This window comes from Ceratotherium simum, chromosome 2 (assembly GCF_057802395.1).
Source record: "Ceratotherium simum simum isolate JZ-2026a chromosome 2, ASM5780239v1, whole genome shotgun sequence".
Lineage (NCBI taxonomy): Eukaryota > Metazoa > Chordata > Mammalia > Perissodactyla > Rhinocerotidae > Ceratotherium > Ceratotherium simum.
This window is the reverse complement of record NC_141901.1, coordinates 32775237-32801135: the sequence shown is the minus strand read 5'-3', so window position 1 is coordinate 32801135 and position 25899 is coordinate 32775237. Positions and strand designations below refer to the sequence as shown.

Sequence of the window (25899 nt, the reverse complement as noted above, 5' to 3'; positions counted from 1 at the left end):
GGAGGGAAGGAAAGAGGAGCACAGCAAAATTTACTGAGACCTTAATCAACATTAACATGTATTACATCATTAATAAAACTACAGTTCCCAGAACTTAATATGTCCTCTCACAATATGTAATAGATACAAATTCATTACCTCAAATAATCAGACACTTGGTCAACATTCATCTTTGCCAAGTTATTAAAAGGGCTTATGGAGCAAAATAACGACATAACAATGAGGAATAAAAGGACTGTTTCTTGGGGCCAGCCCCGTAGCGTAGCGGTTAAGTGTGCGCGCTCCACTGCTGGCGGCCCGGGTTCCGATCCCGGGTGCGCACCAACGCACCACTTGTCGGGCCATGCTGTGGCGGCATCCCATATAAAGTAGAAGAAGATAGGCACAAATGTTAGCCCAGGGCCAGTCTTCCTCAGCAAAAAGAGGAGGATTGGCATGGATGTTAGCTCAGGGCTGATCTTCCTCACAAAAAGAAAAAAGGACTGTTTCTTGTCTGAAGCATAGAATTAGAATTCAAATCATCTCTTCTCCCCTGCTCCAAATATCGTAACAACACCTTATTATTCTCAAGATTTCTATTTTCAAGAACTATTTATTGATTCATACATTCATTTCTATATTCATTCACTTATCAGACTCTAATAGAACAACCACTGTTTGTCAGGCATGTACTAGATAATATGGGAGGGTTTTACAAAATTATTAAGAGATTGTTCCTGATTTCAAGTAGCTTCCATTTTATAAAGAAGATATATCTACATAATTTTATTGAGATGCAGCTATGATATGGTGGAATAAGCCCTAGAGTTGAAATTAGCACACCAGAACGCAGGCACATCTTGGGCCAGACGTTTAAATGATGTGTGCTTCTTCATTGGTAAAATAGTGATGTTGATATTATCTACCTTGCAGGGTTAGGATAAGCATTAAATTAGATAATATCAAATATCTAACCAAAGCTGAATCTGAGGAAAGTAGGGTTAGAAGTGATATGAAATACAAGGAAGATTAAAAAATTTTGTGAGGGAGCCGGCCTGGGGGCATAGTGGTTAAGTTCTCACGTTCCGCTTCAGCAGTCTGGGGTTCGCTGGTTCAGATCCTGGGTGCGGACCTACTCACCACTCATTAAGTCATGCTAAGGTGGCATCCCACGTAGAAGAGCTACAGCTCTACAACTATGATATACAACTATGTACTGGGGCTTTGAGGAGAAAAAAAGAAAAAGAGGAAGATTGGCAACAGGTGTTAGCACAGGGCCAATCTTCCTAAAAAAAGAAATTCTTTAAAAAAAACTTCTGTGAGAGTTCAAAGGATGCAAGGTTAACTTCTCCTAGAGGGAGAAATAGAGAAAGCTTTCCAGAAGGGTTGAAATTTGGAAATGTACAATTTGGCTTGAACCCTGGAGAGGGTATTGGTTTGGATCCTAAAACAGATGCTCTCTTCCTGTCTTTCCGCCAGCTTCCCAGGGAGCTTTCCCAAAGTTTACTATGGAAGCCCACATCTTTCTAATACATTTACTAAAACTTCCAAAGAAGCTTTCGAGGTCCATGCATATGTCACAGGGTCATAATCCTGGAGACTTTTCTCCAGCATTCTTAGAATATTCTCTCATTTTCCTCCCAGGGAGCAATGCAGTCTGCCTTGTGGCACTCACACATCAAGAACTGAAGAGTGGGGATTCCCCAAATTGTGTGGTTGCTGACACAGGAGTTACTACGTTAGAGATCATGGTCCAGGAACCACGCGGATGCCCCAGTGCCCCAAGAGGACGCACAGCAGGAGTCTTTGGGCTGAACACCCTCCCTGAGACTGAAGACATGAGGGGTCTTAGACAAAAGCAAATGCAATTTTACTATTGCAAATGCAAGTCACAGCTGATAGGAGACCATCGGATATAAAACACAGCAAGGGAAAAAAGACCTGAGAACGTGGGGAAGCAGGAACATCACACAGAAAAAAGAAGGGAAGAGCAGTATCTTCTAAGTGGAAAAGTATCTAGTCAAACCCTTGAGATATGGCCTGCTCCTGAGCAATTTTCACAGACGATGACAGAAGAACAGTCTGCAAGGCACAGAAATAGGCACAGAAGAAGGAGGGGACGTGGGAAGGGGGAATTGTCTCATTTAGTTTTGGTTGCTTTTCAGTTCCCTGTTCTTGCCCCATTCTGAGACTTGGCTCCAAGGATCTCCCAACGTGAAGACGACTACGAAAAATCACACTCTAAGAGAAAGCACACATTTCCCGTGATGTAAATGGTTTACTCAACACATACAATGCATAACCTTATTTCGGGTTCATAACAATCCTATGAGGGAGGTGTAAATATTATCCCCATCTTGCAGATGGGAAAACTGAGTCACAGAGAAGTTAGGTGATTTGCCCAAAATCACCCAGTAAATGACAGTGGGAGGAGTCAAAGTCCATCTCATTTCAGCCCGTGGGCTCTTAATTACTATGCAATACAGCCTGTCTCATGCTGTTCAGATATTCTAATTGGCAGCTTATGTGCATCTGGTAAACAGAAATGGAAAAAAATCGCATTTTTTCTTAAAGACTAGTTTCTTTGGTAATCAAAATCTTTTAAAAGATGGTGTCTCCGGGAGAATAAATATTTTAAAAGAGAAGACACGCAAAATTCATAAATTAAAGTTCACCAGATAAAATAAAATGAAGGTAATATGGAAATCCACAGACTTTGAATTAGCTCCAACTCTAACTAGCTTTGTGATCTTGGTCAAGTCACCATAACAGTTTGGACCCGTTTCCTCACCTATGAAAGAAGGATTTGGTCTGTGACCCTGATCCTATTCTCAATCTGTGATTCTAAGCTGGTCATATTAGAAAAAAGAGGAGAAAAGATCATATCTCATCTCAAGGAGCAGAATCTCTCGAGCCATTAGACTTTTATTGTGTGCCTGTGAATGATCAAGATTGTGCTAGGCACTCACTTCTAGACTGTCAAAATTGTCAGTTGTCTTTGCTATTGTCTTTTTCATGCTCTAAAGCCACTATCCACTTAATAAAATGTGTGCCATGAGTAGCTAATGAAAGTTACACATTCCTTTCCCACTGCTGCAGTCCAGCCATCCACACTCCCATTTCAGCATATCTACAGACATCAGGGCCCTGTCTGGCCCAGAAAGCAAGACAAAGGTTAAGCTATTCTTAGTGGATATGGAAGGGAAAAGTTAGAAGACAATTTAAAATTTTTTTAAAGGCTTTTTGAACATTCAGTTGAGAATTTTGAAAAAACCCCAATTTACAGAGAGTTTTTTCCCTCAACATGGCCAGCTAAAGGAGAAAGTGTAAAATGCAAACTCTGAAAGTAGAAGACACGTATTCGCCTAAGAAGGAAAAAATCCCCCTCAATCTACATTCACCTTTGTGAAAGAAAAATTGCTTCCCTCTACCAGGCTCTGCTTCTCTTTTAGTTTGTCTGCATGGATTTCAACAAACCATCCATCTTTTATCTAAGTCATAAAAGTATCAGGAGTGTGTGGGGGTGTGTGTGTGTGCACATGCATGCATGTGTGTATTCAGGTGACATACATGTTTTGGACTTGGGGATTCAGAAACGAAGTCTAAGATTCTGGAAGCGTGTCATCCAGAAAGCACTAGCACCGGTCCTTAGATAACAGGCTCCTCTGAGAAAGTCTTCAGTGGGATCTGCATTGTTGACCTTGTCCCAAAGTGCACAGGTCATTCAGTCCCAGGCTCCTGTTGACTTAGGTATCTCTTATAAACTATCACTTAAAATAAGTTGACAAAATACAACAAACTACTTTGTTAATGGAACATCTTGATTCTTTAAACTTCTTGAATCCCCACAGACAAGTGCCTCATCAAGAAACAGATGTCTGCACAAAAAAAATGTCAAAAAGTAGTAGCTTGACCAAAACAGCTCCACACACTTCACTACCAATAATAAGCACTTACTGAGTGGAGCGCTTCACATTTTTCAAGTATTTTATTTCATGCTGCGTCTCTTCCTCTGACTCTAATATGATAGTTCCAACATCTTTCTAGAATGTAGAGTTGTAAGGATCTGATTAAGATTAAGATGGGGTAGTGTTGTTTTGAGAAACGTCTGGAGAAAAGGTTGGAAAGGAGAAAGGAAAACATGTAGAATACAGAATAACGGTCTTAGCCTCATTTGCTCTTCACGAAGCCAGCATGATTATCAGGTATCTACTGTCCAAAGCACTCAAAGACAGCTTGGCTGAAGCCTTTCAACTCTGAAATATTTCCTTTTAGAAGGAGAAAAAATGTCAGGCCAGATTATATCTCGACCTGGCAACTGAATAGAATGCTTTGCAAAGAAATACCCTCTCTGGACTTTCCAGGAACGCTATGGTCAGGGTGAATGAGCCCGAAGTCACAGTACATAAGCTGTGTTGATGGTACATGCATCCTATAATTAGTTGACCACACCTACAGATTTTCCAGGAAAGATCCAGTTTCTTATGCCTGGTCTAGAGGCAACCCTTTAGAGGTATGTCCTTATTCTGGTTGGAAATTGCAGTTGCTGTGCATATATGTGCCTGACATGAATTCATGCAATTAGAAGCAACCTCCATGGCTTCAAGAATTGTCAGTACAACAGCATCTACTCAGCCGGTAAGTGAAAATTGATTAATTATGTAAAGGCCAAGAAACCCTGATTCACCCTTCTCATTCCAGCCCTCAGGAATGGAAACTTTGGGGCCGGCCCCGTGGCTTAGTGGTTAAGTGCGCGCGCTCCGCTACTGGCGGCCCGGGTTCAGATCCGGGCGCACACCAACGCACCGCTTGTCCGGCCATGCTGAGGCCGCGTCCCACATGCAGCAACTAGAAGGATGTGCAACTATGACATACAACTATCTACTGGGGCTTTGGGGGAAAAAAGGAGGAGGATTGGCAATAGATGTTAGCTCAGGGCTGGTCTTCCTCAGCAAAAAGAGGAGGATTAGCACAGATGTTAGCTCAGGGCTGATCTTCCTCACAAAAAAAAAAGGATGGAAACACTTTGACTGTTAAGGCAAAGAATGTCTCCTGGGCAGTATTGAGAAGGGCATGAGTGGGCTACCGTTTCCACTGACTGGAGAAAAATGTGACATAGTATGAAAGTAGTCAATGGCACCATACCCGCAAGGTCAGGGGGGCCGGATCCTTGCTACACTTTTTCCTTCTTGCCCTAGAGGAATGTACACTCTTGAGATAAGAGAGCACTACATTAATTGTAAACAAAGTACAAGAACGATAGACTGTTACAATCCATGATCTTTGAACCTATCAATTCACCCTTGAATTTTATGAGAAACTGAGACCATCTTTTCCTTTCATGGAATTCACCAAAATAAAAAAAGTCACTTTCCACTGCATACAAATATATATGTTTCACAAATTGGGAGTTTATTCTGAATTTGGCACAAATATTTTTAAGAAATATGGGGTTCTTCATTTAGTCCATTGAGATCCAAAGTGACTGGAAGAAAACTGCACATTTTTAATTGATTGCTGCTTTCAAGCTATATCCAGAAGTTAGTTCCTTGGCTTTCCTGTAGGACTTGGGATGAGATGCAAAATTAGAATGAAAATGCAATCTTTCCTCAAAAAATATGGTGTCCAAATTAAGAACAATAAAGTAGATCAGGAAGGAATGTAAAGGATCATACAATTGATTCATCACCTTTTACAAAGATGATAATGAGGCCTGGTGAGGGCAACTGACTCACAACTCACCCTCTTCTAGCTAGTAGAAGCCAAGGGTACAGCTTGGGACACTTGTGTTCCCCACTCAGTACCTTTTCTAAGAATTTTTTTCTAAAAATTCTGTGTTCTACAAATAAATTGCAAGAAAAAAAGAAACAAGAGACAGGAAGCCTAGTGATAAGGAGAGATTTAAGAGACTCTCAACCAATCTCAATGTGTGACCCTAAGGTTTCTGTGGTATCCGCACCTGGATGGAGATTTGGGGATACCCTTTCCATCTTGGGTGTAGGGTGATTGCATGTGAACCAGTTCAGCAGTTCAGGGAGGAGGGCTTAGTGCTCTCACTGCCGAGAAGTAAAGGAGCAGAAAAGGGATCTGTGCCCCAGTGGCTTCCAGCTCCTGGCACTGTGTGCTGTATGCAGTAGGAGCTTAGTAAACGTGATTTGATGTAGAGAAGTCAGTGGGAGGCTCGGTGAGAGGCTTTTTGCAGCTAGTGAAGAGACCTGAAAGGGTACGGGAAACAAATCCCTCAGGTCAGTGTTTGTGAAATGTGGACGCCTCACCACACTTGCTCTGTTAAACCACTCCAAATTGTTTGCTAACATCTCCTCGTCAGATAAAAGCACGGGTCTCTCAGTCTCTAGGGGTCCTTAAGTGCATTTGCAAGAAGTGCTTTTACATAACTGGAGCCTAATTACTTGTAGAAAGCACACTGGATCAATGGCTAGTGTTCATCAATCTAATAATAATAACATTTAATAATAGTAAAAAAAAAATAGGTGACCTTCATTTGGATCTTGATTCAAATAATCCCACTGCAAAAAGACCATTGAGCATATCTGGATGCTTACTGGATATTTACTGATATTAAAGGATTTTTAATTTTTAAGTATAATTATGGTTTTTAATGTCTTTTAATGTTTTGTAGAGTTGGTATATTTTTTAAAAAGAGATACCTGCTGAGAGAATTATGGATTCAAAGACAATACTCAACTATTTTAAAAATTCATCTTTATTATTTAAAAAAAGATGAAGATATGATGAGGAAAGTGAAAAGAAATAAGTTTTATCTGAGGCCTTGCCACATAATTGAGACTTAAATGTTTTCCTGACTACCTATAAAGAAGAAAAGAAGAATGAAAGGAAATTAATTATTTCATAGGGGTGCACCTACTAAAAACTAGTCACCTTATGAACATTACTTTATTTATTTCTTATAGAATCTCTCCCCAACAAGATCAATATCCTTATTTACAGATGAGGAAATGAGGCTCAGAGAGGTTTAGTGATTTTCCTAAATTGGCACAGCTAGGAAGTGACAGAGGTGGAGTTTCCACTCCATTGCTGATGTTAAGGGAGGGGATAGATTGTGAACTTACATCCTTCCTTACTCTGGGTTTTCTTTAATATTCCTATCATGTGTAATCTTAGGAGTTACTTTCTCCAGGCAGTCAAAACAATCAGGCTTTCACTATCTTTATCCTCTGGGTGACTCAGCCTTTAAAATATGGTGCAGATCCAGTGTTATCTGAGAACTGATTAGAACTTGAAAGGAAGAAAGAGATAGGAACCTGTTATCTTCTGGCCTCCAGCCATATTCTGGTTCCTCTTAGTACTGATTGATCCTGACTGAACTAATTAAAGTTTAGTTCCTTTGCTTTCCGGCCAGCAGGACAGACAAAAGCCATTAACACTGGCCCCAGAGACATAAACTCTCTCCCTAGGTCTCATCTATCCCATAACAGAGTGTAGTCTTTGCTAGAGAAAGAGAAACAAGTTAGATAACCTTTCAGGGATCCTTCCAAACTTAAGATGCTGGGATCTGAAAGTGTTTTGAATTGATATCTGGTGATTCAACACAGCCCAGACTAAATGGAAGAAAGACTAGGAAGAAGCAACTAGTTAGAACACAGAATGTAATTCATTAAAGAAGCTGCAACAGGAAATGCATGAGAAATAGCCAAAGTGATACACAATTTTGTGAGGCTCCCCAACAGCTACCAAAGTGCTACCATCATTAGAAACAAAAAAGACTCACATCTGTAACAAGGTTTTACTGATGAAATTATAGAAATGCTGGAAGTTCTCCACCTTTCTTTCCCTCCTACTCCCACTCCCACTCTTCCCAGCAAGAATCCTCTTTATTTTGCAACATACACTCTTTCTCCCATCATAGCCTAAAATATCACTGATATGGCTCCTCTCAATCCCTTTGGAAGCAGAAAAAGCGCTAGGCCAACCTGGAAGCAGGCCTGTCTCCACATGCTGTAAATTTATTTGTGCATTCTTTTGACAAAATACTAATTAAGTGCCTACTATGTGCCAAGTACAGATTGTCTTTTTAGTGATTGAATTCCTTAGGCACAGGAGGTTAACTGATTAGAAATTCAAAATTCCCTCCTTGTTTGCTTTGGAGAGATAATATGGATTGTACAAAGATGTCATCACATCAGCCAAACTCGCTGGGCCCTGTCACCTCCATGCCTTTGCACATGCAGGCCTGCCCCTCTTGGCCTGGAATGCCTTCCTTCTCTCTCTCCTCTTTCTATCTAGACCTGGCTAACTCCTCTGTCTTTTCAGGGTTCATTGGTAAACATTACTTGGACATCATCCCCTGTAACTTCTTGTACCGCTTTCCCTGACTACCAAAAGCTCTATGAGCTTCCACCTACTCCTCCCATTTTTGTACATTTCTTGCTGCATAGTGGATCTCAACACACTAATTCCTTCTTGTTTATTAACTGAGCTGAAATTTCCTTGAGAGGTTTTTCATCCTTTTGCCTAAGGCAAATATGGAGGTTTGAAAGGCAATCCAGACAAATAATCAAAATTGTTTCATCAATAAGAATTGAAACAAAGTTTTTCTTAATGACTCCCCCCTCCAGTTTTATTAAGTTCATTCACCTTCTTAACATTACAGCGTTTCATCGAAATATTTGCAACTATATCACAAGGCTATCAGCTATAGCAAGCTTCAAATTTACACTTATTCCCACAAAGCATGATACTGAACCCAACTACAGGCTCTGCAACTATCTCGTTAGACTCCTTTGATGATCTTGTATCCATTCTGACTGAGCTATGATTTGTTCAAGTTAATTGCCACAGTCTTAACTCACTTGGTACTTTTCTTTTCTCTACAGTTGGCCCAAGGATGTGCTCATGCCTTTGGAAAAAGCTGTATTTACTTAATCCTGCAGACCCAGGAGCCTTGGCCCAATCTGGCTTCCATTGGTTTAACAACCTTAAAAGATTCATTGATCAGTGGTTCTGCTTATAAGGGGACTTTCTATTCTAAATTTTCTAATCCTAGACCCATATAAATCAGAGACAATGGGGGGAAATGGAATTTTTAGTAAAATAGTAATAAATAAAAAACCAAAACATCACCTCCCTTATTTACCTTCTGTAGCTCCTAAAATTCCCAGCATTGCCACACACTTAAGATGGCCGGAAGCCCTTGTGTGAACTGTGGATTAAACACATTCCGACACTAGCAGCCTTTACAATCTTAACAGAAACCAGATCTATGCCAGACACCCACAGAGCTAAGGGCTTGTGACACTTTATTAATATCCCAGGGAAAATTCTTTGTCAGAAGCTGTCTTCATTACTCCTTTACCCCCTTTTTCGTTTAGCAAAGACTGTGAACTTGGTATCAGGACTAGTTAACACTGATGGACAAAAATAATAATCATCACACTGGTTGCTTCATATTATGGTAGCAACTTTGGGGGAATCATAATAACATTTTTTATTTCAGAACACTTCCATCTTTTTCCAAAGTGCAATGTTTACTTTAAAAATTAAACTTGTTCAGAGAAATTCAAGAAACTCCAAAAATAAAATGATTTTCAAAAGATACCTAAAATTCTAAGTTGAAAATCACTGGTACAAATAAGACTTTCCATGGACTCAACTCTTTCCTTTTCTATTGACTCTAAGATTCCCACCCATACAGCACAGGTTTCAATAGGCCACAGGGCAGAAATTCTGGGGTGGTGGCCATTTGTGGTTCAAATGTTTGGATTATTGGTCTCTTTAAATATATAAAAATATGTGAGGTCAATTTACAGTTTTAATGAGCAATAGTCTCAAAAATCTAAGTAAAACAAGAATAGTTTCTACAAGTTCGTCAAAGTTGACTCTGGCTTAATGCTACCCTAAACATTGAGAAAGGACTATTTTCTAGGATTAAAGCTTGCCTTACATGAAGTAAATTTTGATTTCTTGTAAATCAGTGTTGGAATCACTGATTAGATTGCTTCTGCCACAGCCATGCCATCAGAACATGGCTGGGTTCTTGATGATTTTTCATAATCGACTCTTTTCTGCCCCCAAACTTTTAGAGGGAAATAAATTAAGAAAAATTTCCCTTTAATTGCATCTCTCACTAGTCACTGAAACCAGGTGCATCTTGTTTCATTTAAACTGTGTTATAATTGGAAAGGACGTTAGAGAACAACTAATTCAACTTTCATTTACTAAATAAGAAAATGAAATCCTAGGAAAGTGTGAAATAACTTGCTCATGGACACAAATTACATAATGACAAAGCTGAGTCTTCTCTTTACTCCTTAACCAGTACTGTTTCTACTCTGATAAATGATACGTTAATCAGATTTTTATAACTGAATTCTATTTCCAATGCATAGAGAAGTTGCAATTTAACTCTTCAGCAGATCTTTCCATTAAAAACAGTTTGTTTTGTAATGCATATATGTTGGCCTAATTTATTTTATATGGTTTTCAAAATATCTTTATCTAAGCATTGAGGCATACCCATGTTCCTTCTGTAGCTTGGAAAGAAGAAATGAAAAGGTGAGGAGCCTGTGGGGATGAGGGAGGTGAGAGGCAGAGAGTAGAGCCAGGGAAGGCGGGTTTGGAAGCATTACTCAAGTATCATTGTTCCCTTAGAATACATAGGATTCTTTCCTTGAGTGTGTGCTAGCAGCTCCACAGCTCCACAATGCCATTTCTCCAAAACATTCCTCTCAGGCAGCATTGTAATTGGAAATATGACTTTATTTGCAATGGTAAGAGATCAAGGAAAAAAATACGTAATAGGAGACAATAACTGCAGGATTCTACCACCTGCCAATAAATTAAAGGTTTCAGGCTGTCTAGGCAAAAAAGCTTGCTCTTTGGCCACTCTATAATATTCCACATGAACATTAGTTATATCCTAGAGCAGAAGAATCTGCTGTGCATCAAAAGGGACAAAAAGTGATTCAATATTAATGTTGACAGTGAATCAGATATAAAACAGTAATAGGAATCACTGAAAGAAATGTTCATCCATGTATCTTAGTAAACACTATACATACTTACAAGAACATATAGGGCAAAATTAGTAACAATGCCAAACTTTGAACAAACATTTATTGATTATTCACTAAATGCCAGGCAGTGTGTTATGGGATCACAAAATGCCCAGCAGAATGATGTTACAATCATTCTAGAATCAATTGTTCACCAATTAATGAGGTAAGGTTTATCTACTACATGAAAGTACATAATAATTTCAAATAATAAGTGGCTAAAGGCATCCGTTAAAGTTGTTGTGAAAGTCAAACTGCATTTCTCATAGTTGCGAAAATGGAAAAAGAAATAATTATGCATCATCTCATATTCAAGGAACTTTGGGTGCCTTTCACCTCCTTCTGTTCTCCCTGTGGCTCAGGATAGGCTGATAGCAATAAATAGTATCCAGCGTTAAATCTTGTCCCCTTCCCCAAGGTTAGTCAATATTGCCCCCATAGTTACACTGTAACTACTATTACTTAACTACTATGAGTTTCTTTTATGTGCATCTTTTAAAAATAATCTGTGCTTTTGACAGATAAGGGTAGGTTTTACTTTCAGTCACTAGACAGTATTGTTGGAGATAAATTCCTTTGCTATAATATTATCTCTTTAAAAGTCATTTTGAGGTTATTTCTAGGGTTAAAGTCATCAAAAAGAAGACCTGAGCTTGTCAGAGACAGAAGTCATAGATGGCCCGTTGAACAACACAATCTTCTTAGGCAAACATTGCCAGTGCCTTTAAGGATGGAGTTAGGTTGCACAAGGTTCACCTTTATTTATTTTAAATAATGAAGGCTCAAACCAAATTTAATCAAATCCATTCTTAAGAAATAAGATGAGGAGAAACATCTCTACGTCTCTGCATCAGGTAGGATTACTGGGTTAAATTTTCCAACAAGTCAGATATTTGTTCTGTTTTCTTAGCCTAGATACTTAGGATTCCCTCCAGAATATTGTCCAGCCTAAGGACAACCTGGAGCCTCAAAGGTGTTCTTCCATTTATCTAAAAAAGAATGCCAGCTAATAAATAACCTCTGTGTTCCAAAGGCTTTCTTCTGTCCAGCAATCCAGCTACCTCTATCTAATGGGATCAAGATACAAAGAACAATAAGAAATTCTCTCTGCCTCATTGCAAACCTTCATCCTCTCCCAGTCCATGGACATTAATGAAGGTTAACGTTTATATGGTTTTAATATGAGCCAGACAGTGCCCTGAGCTTTTCATATACAGTAATTCATTCAATCCTCATAACCAGCCTGAGAGGTAGATACTCTGAATATCTCCATTTTACAGATAATGAAACTGAGATATAAAGAGATTAAATAAATTGCCCCATATCACACACATAATAAGTAGTGGAGTCAGGATTCAAACCCAGGCAGGTTGATGTTGGAATTCATATTCTTAACCATACACTTTTGACTCTGAACAAGCACCTATAGAATAGGCATCTCCTCAGAGGAAATGTTCTGGATATTAAAAGATGTATGAAACATCCCATGTTGAATCAGTCGCCTAGCTCAGATCTTTCAAAACCTCTGTGTTGTTTAACAGAGAGGAGACAATTCCCAGTCTACTGTCAAGCACCTGTTACACCTGTTTCACCACAGAAGACAATGGCCCTCTATTGCCTCTGGGTATCCTCCCCTGAGTAAAGATTCTCCTTATCTCCATCTCTTAAGCCAAAATAACTCAGTTCTCACCTTTCCAGGCATGAGTGGGGCAAAGCTGCAAGTCCTTTGCACATTTTGGCAAGTGGCTTAGCTCCTCAGCTTTGAGCACAAATTCTTAACAGCAGAGCGAGTCTTGGAAAACTTCAAAACTATCTGGGACTGCCTTTCCCTCTGAGGAATATATAGAGGTCTTTCCCGGCCCTCTGTCGCTCTCCGGACCAATCCCGAGCCTTAGAGGAAATTGCAGGCTGGAGAGCAGCAGCACTTGTGTGGGAGGTGGAGGCTGGAATCTTTTCTCTGCTGCAGGCGCTGCTGCAGCATCAGGCTTTCAGCTGCTCTTATCAGAACACTGGTTGCTTGTTCTGCCAGGGCAGGGTTAGGCCCTAAACTGTGCACAGGTCATTCATGTTTTAACTCGTAATCTTGAGCCCACCACAGTGAAGATGTGGGCTTTGTTATGAAGCAGAGTGCCTTGGGCTACTTCAGATCTGCCGAAGTTGTAGACTGTCAGGACTGCAAGGGCCCTTGGAGATCAGCTAGCCCAACTTTGTTACACAGTGGAGGAAACAGATTTAGAGAAGTCCACAGAGTGTGTACATGAGTACCTAGCACATGCCAGGCACTCTGCTGGATGCTAGGAGTTCAGAGAAGAAAGAGGCACTCCCTGCTCTCAAGACTCACAAACATCACATCAATACAATGTAGAGGAGCGATGGAGGCAGGCTCAAGATGCTGTGAGCTTTCAAGGGCCACCAGAGAAGATTTGGGGGAGAAAATAACCCCTGAGCTGAATAATGGAAGAGACTAAATACACTACATGATTCTATCCACTAGATAATACCCCCCAAATACCCCTAATTCTGTAAGTGGTCTTCTGATTATTCTTGACTTTGATGACTAGGTGAGGTAATTATTTGGATGCCCACCCACCCACCCACCCATCCTTGGCTAGGCTTGTCTTCCCTTCCTCTTCAATCTTTTCCTGCTTCCTATCACTCAAGGATTTTTACCACCAAAATTTAGCTGACTTGTGTCTCATCCTGTCAGGACCTAAGAGGCTGATAAATTAATATGTAAATGCAGATGCCTAAGGGGTAGGCATGTGTCCAAGCTAAAAATATGCAGCATCACATAATCTGTAAGAAAAGCTCTAAATTTGGAATTAAAGATGATTCTCATAATGTTCTCTATTATCTGAAATTATTTGTTTTAAATTGTTGATCAAGGCTTGTTATTAGCTTGTAAAGTCAATATAGTGTATTACGACCTGATGTTTTAAATTAAAAAAATAGAATATAACAGACAAATATTCACATGCATTGCATGAAGAAATTTAAACATTGTTTTCTGAAATTTTTGCTTTAATTATCAACATGTATGTCTAAACAGGGTCATTAGATAAACAGCATTTCTTAATGTAAGTCATAATCAAAAAGGTTTGAAAGCCATGGCTCTGTACCATATTATTTAACAAGGAACCCTGCCCTATTCACCTTTGTACCTCTAGCACTTAGCACAACATCAGGCACATAGACATTTACAAATATTGCTTAAACTAAATGCAGCTGTCCAAGTTCTGCCATTTACTGGCTGCATAAACACCAGCAAATCAATTAATCCAAGTGATGGAACAGTTGTTGTTTATAGAGATTTGAACACTGTTGTTGACTATTGAGTCTCATAGTGGGAATATAAAATAGCAGAGGAGACTCCTTGGGGTAAGAGCCTAATTACTGTTTGAACCCAAGGGGCCTTGAGGAAAGAATATTATGGAAAAAACCCAAATTAATGTAGAATCATGGAGGATAATGTCTTGGCCAGGGCTGAAGATCAAAGCAGGTTTCTGACTGTTCAGAAGAGTTCATGTGATGGGTAGAGATTTAAAGAGTCAAAATTTTCTCAGTCATACTAAAAGATGGGCTAGAACCCAAAATGCAAAAAAATGCAAAATACAATAGAAATAAATATTAATCCAGCATATATTTGTTTTTAAAAACTTTCTAAGGATGAGATAGCCAGAGAGCATGTAAAAGAGCATGCTCATTGTATTAGTCAGAGATTTATTATAAGGAATTGGCTCATGTTGATACGAAACCTCTTAGTCTGAAGTTTGTGTGCCTGATGTGCAGTAAGCCAATCACTGAGACACTGGTGATTGGAGGTAGAGAAACTTTTATTCGAATTGGCCAAAATGAGAAGGCAGGAGGATAGGCTCTCTCAAATACGCCTTAACAAAAGAAGAAAGCAGGGGGTCTTTATAGAGCTAAGGGGCTTGGGAGGAGGAGTTTCAGAGAAACAAAGGGGAAGTCCATGTTTCTTTCACTCCAGATAAGCCCTTGGGCAACCACATTTCTGGGCATCAGCAGCAGCTGGGGGCTGGTTATCTGGTGGTTGTAACTTCCTTAATGGCATTCTTTTTCTTCTGCAAAACAAACTCATAAATCCTTATGACCCTTGAGTCACTCCTCAGGTCAAACAAGAAAACAGCAAATAACAAGCTTATAATGATGCATGAGTTAACTTATTTTCATCTGTGTCTGTGTTGGGAACAAGGTTGAAGGGTAACCATGTTCATACTGAATATTAACAGTAACTCTCAGGTATTCAACTTCAACACGATTATGGAGGCTTGGAAGTTCCAAGATTTGCAGTCAGCAAGCTGGAGGCACAGGAGAGCCAATGGTATACAGTCTTAGTCCAAAGGCTCAAAAAGCAGAACTGGTGGTGTAAGTTGCAGTCTGAGTCCAAATCTGAAGGCAGGAGAAGACCCATGTCCTAGTAAAGATAGTCAGGCAAAGAGAGAGAATGAATCGTCCCTTCCTCAGCCTTTCTGTTCTATTCCGGGCTTCAACGGATGGAATGAGGCCCACCCACATTGGGGAGGGTAATCACCTTCACCTTTACTTAGTCTACCAATTCAATTGTTAATCTCATCCAGACACACCCCACAGCCACACCCAGGATAATGTTTAACCAAGCATCTGGACACTCTGTGACCCAGACAAGTTGACACATAAAATTAACCATCACACTCATGTAAAATAAATTTGAAGTTCTTTTTAAAATACATTGAACTATTTTTTTTCTCTTTTCCCTCCTAAACATCCCTCAAAATGATAGTAAATGTATGAAGAAGGTATAAAGCTATAATGACATAGAGAAAGGGAAATAGGCCATCACGTTCTGAGTGGTTTCAATCTCTTTATGAAAGGTGAAAGAGGTAAAAACTAAAGAAGCAAGCGAACATCCCAAAGAAGTATCCATTTGCCTTGCAGGATGCTGCAGGGGTTCAGACTCCAAAATGCTAGACACTACAGAGGGCAGGAATTAGCTATGGAGCTAAAAGTAGTGGGAGTAATGGAGAGTTTTCATCAGATGAAAGCTCTCTCCACACTCTCTCTCCCCCACAACTGCTCTGATTCATTTCTAATTCGTTTTCTTAACTAAATCATGTATCAAATTATTTGACTATTATTAACACATTTATTGAGGTACATTTTACAGTCAGTGATGGCACACCATGGGGAGAACTTCCGATCTAAGGACCTCTGGGACTGTGTGGTGGATGGTGAACAGGCATCCACCTACTGATGAATCTCCCTTATTGCTGCAGAGAGTTCCACTCAAAGGCCAGGCAGGAGCACGCAGAATAAACGAGGACATGTCTTCACCTTACATGTTGCTTGATGTCTTTCTTTCTGATAATTTTTTAAAGTTACGTACAAGTTCAGTTTGTAATTCTACCACCCAGAAGTATACACTGCCAACAAGTTGTGATATTTGCTTCCAGGATTTTTTTCTTTTCTTTAAGTAAAGAGGTATTAGACAGAACTAAAATCCTTTTAAATGACCATTCTCATTTCCATTCTTTTCCCATTTTCAGTACACACAATTCCTATACAGATTTTGGTATGTGGTTTTCTTCCAGATCTTTCTTTAATAGCTTTGCATACATTGGATTCATAAAAAGTATATAGTAATTATTCATATATGTTTTTATTTATATATATGGTAATATAATCTCCATCTTACTTTTTTATTCAAAATTATGAACTTTTTGTTTTTGTTTTTGGATTACAGTGATAGTCAACACTTATAGAACATTTTCTATGTACCAGGAACTTTTAAAAACACTTTTCATACATTTTCATATTTAATTCTCACAATAAATCTATGAGATAAGTGGTATAATTATCGTCATTTTAAAGATGAGAGAACATTCTGATCTTTTAAATGAAGATGAAATTGTTGAGGGTTAAAAACATCAATACTAGCAGAGCAAGTATGGAGCCTACACTCTCCCTCTAGTTTATGTTTTTTAATCGCTGGAGAGAATTTATCATATGCATATATAACTGCATTTCTCTATAGACCTATTGTTGACTATTTAGGTTATTTTCAATTTTTTGCTTCTGGCAAAAGTAATTCAATTAAAATCCTTGTATATGTCTCCTGGAGCAGTTTCTCTATAATGTGTTTTACAAAGTGAAATTGCTAGATCTTGAGATATAATACTACTAAATCATAAAGTGGTCAGACCAATTTAGCCCCCTAGCAGAAACGTATGAAAGCATCATTTTCCTCTGATTTTTCCCAATACATAACATTTGCCAAGCTTCAATATTTGCCACTGCCAGACAAAAAATATCATGCCTTTTTAATTAATTAACTAATTAATTTAGTACCCTTCTGATTACTAGTGAATTTGAACTTCCATTCATATTTGTATTGGCCAACACAATTTTTTTCTTCCATTAGTTGTGTATTCTCATTTTTTAAATAATCTTATATTTTGCTGATTGGCTTTTTGATATTGATTTGCAAGAATTTTTTTTTTCCTGTGAGGAAGATCAGCCCTGAGCTAACATCTGCCAATCCTCCTCTTTTTGCTGAGGTAGACTGGCCCTGGGCTAACATCCGTACCCATCTTCCTCCACTTTATATGGGACGCCGCCACAGCATGGCTTCACAAGCGGTGCGTTGGTGCGCGCCCGGGATCCGAACCAGTGAACCCCGGGCCACCGCAGAGCAGCGCGTGCACTTAACCGCTTGCGCCACCAGGCCTGCCCCAAGAATTCTTTATATAAATAATGAAACTGAAAATGAGAGAAGGCCGAAGAAAAAGTAGAATTAGATCTCATTGATGGTTGTGTATACAATAGGTTAGAGTTAAAAGATACCCATAAAACCTGATAAACCAGATAGTAACAGGTTAAATAAGATAAAAGGTGGTGAGAAGCACTAAGAACAGTATACGTACAAAGGTAACCATTATGACAAAATTACAAACCCACCTTGATACCAAAATTAAAGAAAAATTATAGATTAAAGAGTGAAAAATACACATTTTGTAGAGATAAAATAGGAAATATCACAAAATACACATAATTATACAATATTGTGACAGAGTTGAGACCAAACATAAGTCATATCAAAAATGTGAATGGGCATAAATCACCTATTAAAAGAAAAATTTTCATTAAGCTTACAAAGTAAGAGCCAACTATATTCTGTATACAAGGAACACACCTAAAACAAAGTTATTTAGAAAGGTTAAAAATAAAGAGATGGACAAGGGTATAATGGACAAACGAAAACAAGAAAGTAGAGAAGTAATTCTGATATAAGGCAAAGCGTTCAAGCCCAAAAGTATTAAACATGACTTTTTAAGGCTTAAAATCCACAATTCACAAAGAAAATATTAAAATTGTAAATATTTTTGCACCAAATAACACGGCAACCACCTTTCTGACCGACAGAAACACACTAGTAATCAGACTAACACACCACTCTTAGTACAAGAGGCAGGACAAAAGATAAATATGGAGATAGAAGTCCAAAACCACGAAAACAAAAATGGAGTTCTTATGGACATATATCAAACTCTACACCCTGATGACACAGAATATATCTTCTTCTCAAATGCCTATGGAGTATTCACAAAAAATGAGCAAATAATAGTTTACAAAGAAAGCTAGTAAGTTCTATTAAGTAGAAATATTACAACAATACTCTGTGATTACAAGGCAATAAAATTAGAAGTGATTAACAAAAACAAAAAGGCCCTTCCACCTGGAAATTTAAAAATCTTCAGTTAAAACACTTCTGAATGAAAAGAAGAAATACAAAATGAAATTACAGAATGTCTAAAAAGTAATGTCTACATTATTCTAATTACTATGAGATACATTTAAAGTAGTGATCAGAAAAAAGTCACAGCATCAAATATTTTTATTGGTTAAAATGAAAATGAATTAATTAAATACTCAGCCCAGAAAACTACCAAAAGGAACAATAAAAGAAACAAAAAGCTCAAAAAGCAAATGATAAAGATAAAAGCAGAAGTTAATGGGGTGGTGAGAGAAAAATAGTAAACTTAATTTATAAACAAATTCCTGCTTTTTTAAAAAAATGAACAAAAAAGACAAACCACTAGCAAACTGAATCATGAAAAAGGGAAAAATCACAAACAAACAAATTAAGAACTGACAAGGAGGGAAAAACCAATTAAAGAGAAGAAATTTTTTTAATGAGACTTTTTTTTCAGACTTCCGTACAAATAAATTAAAAATCCTAGATGAAATAGATAATTTTCAATGGAAACATTATTAAAATGGACCCCATTTAAGGTAGAAATCTTAGTCCAATCTCCAAAGAAAAAAGTGGCAACAGTTTTAAGGACAAAGCCCAGACTATTTCACAGGGGAATTCAAACAAGCTTTCAAAAAATTAGGTAGCCCCAATGCTCTATAAATTTTTCTAGCACATTGAAAATGAAGGAAAACTTTCTAATTCCTTTTATTTTATTTTATTTATTTACTTTTTTGTAAGGAATACTGGCTCTGAGCTAACATCCATTGCCAATCTTCCTCCTTTTATTCCCCCAAAGCCCCAGTAGATAGTGGTATGCCATAGCTGCACACCCTTCTAGTTGCTGTATGTGGGACGTGGCCTCCGCATGGCTGGAGAAGCGGTGCGTGGCTCTGCGCCCGGATCGGAACTTGGGCCACCAGTAGCGGAGTGTGTGCACTTAACCTCCTGCAACACCAGGCCAGCCCTCTAATTCCTTTTAAGAAGTATGCTTAACATTAATATCTAAGTGTGATAAAGACAGTACAAAAAAGAAAATAACAGATAAGTATCACTCATAAATACAAAATACTAGATAAAATACTAACAGAATCAACATTAAGAAAATCATACACTATATCAAAGTGGAATTTATTCCAGGAATGTAAGGTTGGTTCAGTATTAGTAATCCTATTAATATCATATATCATATTAACAAATCGAAATGGCAAAATTCATATGATTACCTCTATGGATGCTGAAAACATCTTTGACAAAATTTAACACTGGATAAAAATTAAGAGCTAATTGAGATTTCCTTAACAAAGATATACATATATATATACACACACACACACATACATTTTTATATATTTGTATTTATATTAACTTATATATATCTATGTATTTGAGAAAGACATACCAAAAAGAGGAAATTAGAGATCTAATCTAACTATAGATCTGGTATTTCGAAAATTTACACTAAAATCAGGGATAAGGCAAAAGGATGCCCTTCTCAATATTGTACTTGAAGTATCAGATAATGTAATCGAGAGAAATCAATTAGAGGCATAAGAATTGGTAAACAAAAGGAAAAATCATTTCTTTTTGTGGAAGACATGATAGTAGGCCTCAGATGCACTAGAGAATCAATGATAAAACAAACTCAAGCAATAAAAAATTCAGTAAGTTATCATAATATACAATTAACAAGAAGTTGATTAGAGAACATAATAGTATAGAGAAAATCCACTTACAATAGAAGCAAAGAAGATTAAATACTTAGGAACTAGCTTAACAAGAAATGCATAAAACCAATACAAGGAAAATTTTAAAACATTCCTGGCAGACACAAAAGATGATTCAAACAAATGGAAAGACATCCTTCTCCTTGAATAGGATGACTCAACACTATAAAGATGTCAGTTCTCCTTAAATTAATTTCTAAATTTAACACAATCCTCATAAAAATTCCAATAAGCTTTTTTATGGAGTTAGACAACTTGATACTAAAGGTCAACTTGAAAAGACTAAACATGAGTGAATAATAAGACATTAAACATACTACAGAGCCTGTATAATTAACACACTGCGGTACTGGTATATGAATAGACTAATATACTGGCAAAATAGAATAGCACAGAAAAAGACCCAAGTACACATGAAATTTTAGTGCATAATAACGACATCTCAAAACACTGAGACCGAAATAGACTTACAATAAATGACACTGGGACAATTGGTTTGCCATTTGGAAAAAGATAAAATTAGATCCATGCCTCATATTTAAGAATACACTTAATGGATTAAATATCTAAATGTACAAAATGAAATGTGGAATACTAGAAGAAAACATGGGTGGATTCCTCTTTAACTTCAATGTAGGGAAAGGCTTTCTAACTATGACTCAAAATCCAAAGATACTAAAGGAAAAGACTGGTAAATTTGACTACATAAAAAAAAACAAATCATGATAAAAATCCCTAAACTTAAATGAAAAGAAAACTGACAAACTGGGAGAAAACTTGTAGCACATATCACAGACAAAGGGCTAATATCCCTAATATATAATGAAGTTTAAAAACTTGAGGGCCAAAGGACCAAAATCCAATGGAAAAAATGGGGAAAAGACATACTGGCCATTGGTTTTCAAAAGTATCAAAGTCATGAAATACAAAGAAAATTGAGATACTGTCATAGATTGGAGCAGGCTATAGAGACATGATGACTAAAGGCAATGTGGGACCCTGGATTAGGAAAAGGACATCAGTGGGACAACTAGCAAAATTCAAATAAGGTCTGTAGTTTAGTTAATAGTATTTTACCGATATTAAATTCCTGATTTTGATCATTGTACTTTGGTTAGGTAAGTTTTAACATTAAGGGAAGCTGGGTGAAGGGTATATAGGAACTCTACAATTTTGCAACTTTTTGTTGGGTATAGGCAAGATTCTATACATCTCTATCTACAGTAATTATTCATTTTATTCAAATCCTCGCTATGCTTATTTATTATATCTGTTTATCATTTCTTGATGGAGATATTTTAATACTTCGCCATATGATATAGATTTTTCAATTTCTTCTAGTAACTGAGACAGTATTTGCTTTGTGTATTATGAAATGAAATTGTTAGACGCTTACAAGGTCATGATCATTATGCATTTAATTGAGTGGGATTTTTTTAAAAAATCTGTATATAATACGTATCATTGTCTCTCTCTTTTTTTTTTTTTTTTTTTGTGAGGAGATCAGCCCTATGCTAACATCTGCCAATCCTCTTCTTTTTTTGCTGAGGAAGACTGGCCCTGGGCTAACATCCATGCCCATCTTCCTCCACTTTATATAGGACGCTGCCACAGCATGGCTTGCCAAGCAGTGCGTCGGTGTGCACCCGGGATCCGAACTGGTGAGCCCTGGGCTGCTGCAGCGGAGCGCACGCACTTAACTGCTTGCGCCACTGGGCCGGCCCCTCATTGTCTCTTTCAATGAATTTTGCTCCAAAATCTATATTGTCTCATTTTAACATTTCTACCTCACCTTTGTTTTGGTTAGTAGCTGCTTATGTTCATCATTTCTGTTTTTCTTTTTTAAATTTAAAAACATATCTCTGTATGTTTCAAATCCAATAGTCTATGTCCCTTAGAGACACTGAGTGTATTTATTCCTTTCTATTATATTTTACTCATTTGGTAGTTATGCATTCTATTATTTTAATGGCCACTCATAGATTTTTAATATACATAATAAATTAATTTTAACAGTCTAAACATTACTTAGTCTCTCTCTCCTCCCCCCAAACAAAACAAAAGCCTTAACTTCCATACAAATACCTCCTCTCATGTTATTACTTTCCAGCTAAAGAAAAGAACAAAAAACCACAAAACACTAAGTTATTGTTTCTTTTCTAATATTGCATAGTCATTATTTACGGAAGTTTATCCTCACGTTACACTGATTTTTTGTCCACTGTTGCTTTTTGTCTCTCACTTTTTCTGTCTTAGTTCATTTTTCTTCTTGCTTTAGTAGTTCTTTCAGCAAAGGTCTGTGGGAGTATAGTTTACAAATCCTTGTATTTCTAAAAAAAAAAAGGCTGGTTGCAGAATTTTAGTTCACAATCCTTTGCACTGAGCGCTCTCAAGGTATTTACTTTACTGTTTGCTGGCGTCTATTGCTGCTGATGTAAACTCTCTTGTCGATGTGGTTGCTCTGTTGTGAGCAATCTCTCCGGGAGCCTTTAGGATTTTCCTTCACTTTTCAGTATAAAGGGCATATGTGTAGCCTGTTTTTAATTCTGCTTGACATCAAGGACTTGTCAGTATGAGATCCCATGTCTTTCTTCAGTTTTAGAAATTCTCAGCCATTATTCTTTGCACATTGCTTCTCTTCTCATTGTCTCTATTCTTTCTTGGAGCTTCTAGTAGACAACGTTGAGCATCACGTGATGTCCTCCATTTCTTAATTTCATTTTTATATTTTTCATGTCTTTAAATTTCTGAGTAGCATTCTGAAGGATTTTCTCAATATCTTCCAGTTCACTAACTCTGAATTCAGCGGTTTATTGTACTATTCACTCTTAAAATGAGATGTTTCTTTCTTAAAATTTTAATGGCTATAAATTTAATTTCTAAGATTTCTATTTGATCCATTTGAATAACTATCCTTGTTCTGGTTTTATGGATATAATGTCCTGATTTACTGCCTTGAAATTTTTTAGAATACTTATTGTAAAGGATTTCAATGGCCTTGGAGGGGGCCCTATGTTATCCAAAGGATAACATAATGGTTAAGAACACAGACTAGAGAGAGAGAGTGCCTCAGTTCAAACAATAGCTCTACCACTTACTAACTGTAACACTGGACAAGTTACTTAAACTTTTGGCAGCTCAGTGTTTTCTATAAAGTGAAACTTGAGACAATGCCTATAAAGTGTTTATAATAGTGCCTTACAGTAAGCACTCACTAAAGATTCACTATCAAAATTATCTCGTTTTTTAAATTCATTTTCCATGACACTGAATTTCCTCATGGTTTTTAATTCCTGCCAGAGATTTCATCTTTTGTGGAATTGCCTCCTGTGGGAGTTTTCTCCCAAGAGTGTCCTGGGTTTTATAGACTACATAATGGTCAGGTATCTACATTGTCTGCCAGGCTCTGCTGGATGCACTGGTTTTAAAGATTTTATTTATTTATTTTTCCCCCAAAGCCCCAGTACATAGTTGTCTGTCATAGCTGCACATCCTTCTAGTTGCTGTATGTGGGACGCGGCCTCAGCATGGCTGGAGGAGTGGTGCCTCGGTGCGCACCCGGGATCCGAACCCGGGCCGCCGGCAGCGGAGCGCACGCACTTAACCGCTAAGCCACAGGGCCGGCCCTGCACTGGTTTTAAACTAGGTTTTGTGTTGGTGTTTTGGCTGGAACCCGGAGGATGGAGCCAGGGAATGAGTAGTTTAAATCTGGACGGTGCATATGGAAGACCCACACTAAAAACACTAAGATTCCTGAATTGAGCCATGAGGGTATACTTTATTTGTTTCAGGTTTTATCCCAGCTAGTTGACTGGGAGAATAACCTGAAGATCACAATTTCGGAGAAGTTGTGGGTGTGGAACTCCAATTTTAAGAAATTTGCTTGTGAAGGGGTATTGAGGAAGTTGAAGCAATGAGTAAGGACTATCCTTTCAAGACTTTTGGGGGTGATTGGAAGAAGAGAAATGATATGGTAACTTGAGCAGCAATAAGGTTAAGAATTATTTTTAAAAGGATGAATGAGATGTGAGCGTATCTACAGGGTGAATAGAATGGACAGGCTAAGATTTGGAGAGGGGGTAAGTCAGTCCATTTGGACATAAAGTGGAAGGAAAATGAAAGGATGATATTTCAAGAAAATTTATGGTGAAGGGAACAGAAGATGAGGAGGCTTCTCTGGTGGTCCCAATCTTCTCAGTTGAGGAGGTGAAGGCATAGAAGCTTTGGAAAGATTCTCATTCCCTCTTTCCATTCAGTTCATGGAAGAAGTATAACAAGAAACCCCATATTTTGTTACACTATTAAATATTTTGACAGATGGAATTCTCTCTTAGGGATGGCCTCACTATCTAAACACCACTCAGCTGCAGAACAAGATGATTTCCATGGAAATTCCAAGGGTCTTTCACCACATATGTTAAATCAGAAGTAGGTTGGAGTTGGGTCCACACTCCATGCTTTTTGCCTTCTGGAAGATATTGAAAACAAGGAGTCCTACTCTGTCGCTAAAGGGAACAGACAGCCAGCATAGTCCTGTGAGAGCTGCTTTTCTAGTATAATTACCCTAATGTCATATTTATCCTCAAGGTCAGTAGTGGCTGTTAAAAAGGCTGTCCCTTTCCCTGGAGAACAGCATCCTCCCCTGACAAATAATTTCTGCTGGAAGAACATTCTGTAAGTCCGTGTTCTCACTACAAATATTATCCAACTTGGCACTGGAGGACATTTTAAAAACAAAGCCTTTCTTGATCTTTCTGAGCCAAAATGCCTTGGCCTTAATTCCCTTTCCACGAAAGAAGCAGAATCTTTTGGATGGAGGACTTGTCTTTCAATGCTTAACTCCATCTTCTTCACAAGCGTTTTTTTCAGTTTTGGTTCTCACATCTGAATGAAGGATTTGGATAGATGACTTTTTTGTGTGTGTGTGAGGAAGATCAGCCCTGAGCTAACATCCATGCCAATCTTCCTCTTTTTGCTGAGGAAGACTGGCCCTAGGCTAACATCTGTGCCCATCTTCCTCCACTTTATATGGGACGCTGCAACAGCATGACCTGACAAGCGGTGCATCAGTGCATGCCCAGGATCGGAACCCGGGCCACCAGCAGCAGAACGCGCGCGCTCAACCGCTGTGCCATGGGGCCGGCCCCTGGATAGATGACTTCTAAGTTCCTTTCCATCTCTTCCCTTCCAACATACTGGGGCTCTTTGAGCCTGGGTGATTACAGCGATTTGTGTCTTATTTTACGTCCATGGTATAGTCTAAGCTTCTTGAGGCTAAACAGAGAAGGCATTTTGTCTTTGGCTCCCCCAAAGCATGTAGGATGGAGAGCTTGTATCAGTAAACCTCTGTTACTGAAAATACAAATGAGTTAATTAAATAAATGGCAATACCTCCAAATATCATAGCATT

General features: G+C 38.1%; 1 protein-coding gene and 1 long non-coding RNA gene across 5 annotated transcripts in view; one reads left to right on the top strand and one right to left on the bottom strand.

The window, feature by feature from the left end:
* Nucleotides 1-12887, bottom strand: part of RGS5 (regulator of G protein signaling 5) — a 49456-nt gene extending 36569 nt beyond the window's left edge. The window contains exon 1 of the mRNA XM_004424837.3: nucleotides 12703-12887. Coding sequence (XP_004424894.1) covers nucleotides 12703-12746 — 44 coding nt within the window. The 5' untranslated portion in view covers nucleotides 12747-12887. The remainder of the gene's footprint in view (nucleotides 1-12702) is intronic.
* Nucleotides 1-25899, top strand: part of LOC147917806 (uncharacterized) — a 116968-nt gene that overhangs the window by 76186 nt on the left and 14883 nt on the right. The window contains exons 4-5 of one of the 4 annotated variants that reach the window (XR_015554555.1): nucleotides 1624-4617; nucleotides 8835-11572. The exons of 2 other annotated variants lie outside the window; for them this stretch is intronic. This is a non-coding gene — a long non-coding RNA (uncharacterized LOC147917806). Of the gene's footprint in view, nucleotides 1-1623; nucleotides 4707-8834; nucleotides 11573-25899 lie in introns of those variants that run through there. One more of the 4 variants, XR_015554548.1, reaches the window with a different exon arrangement.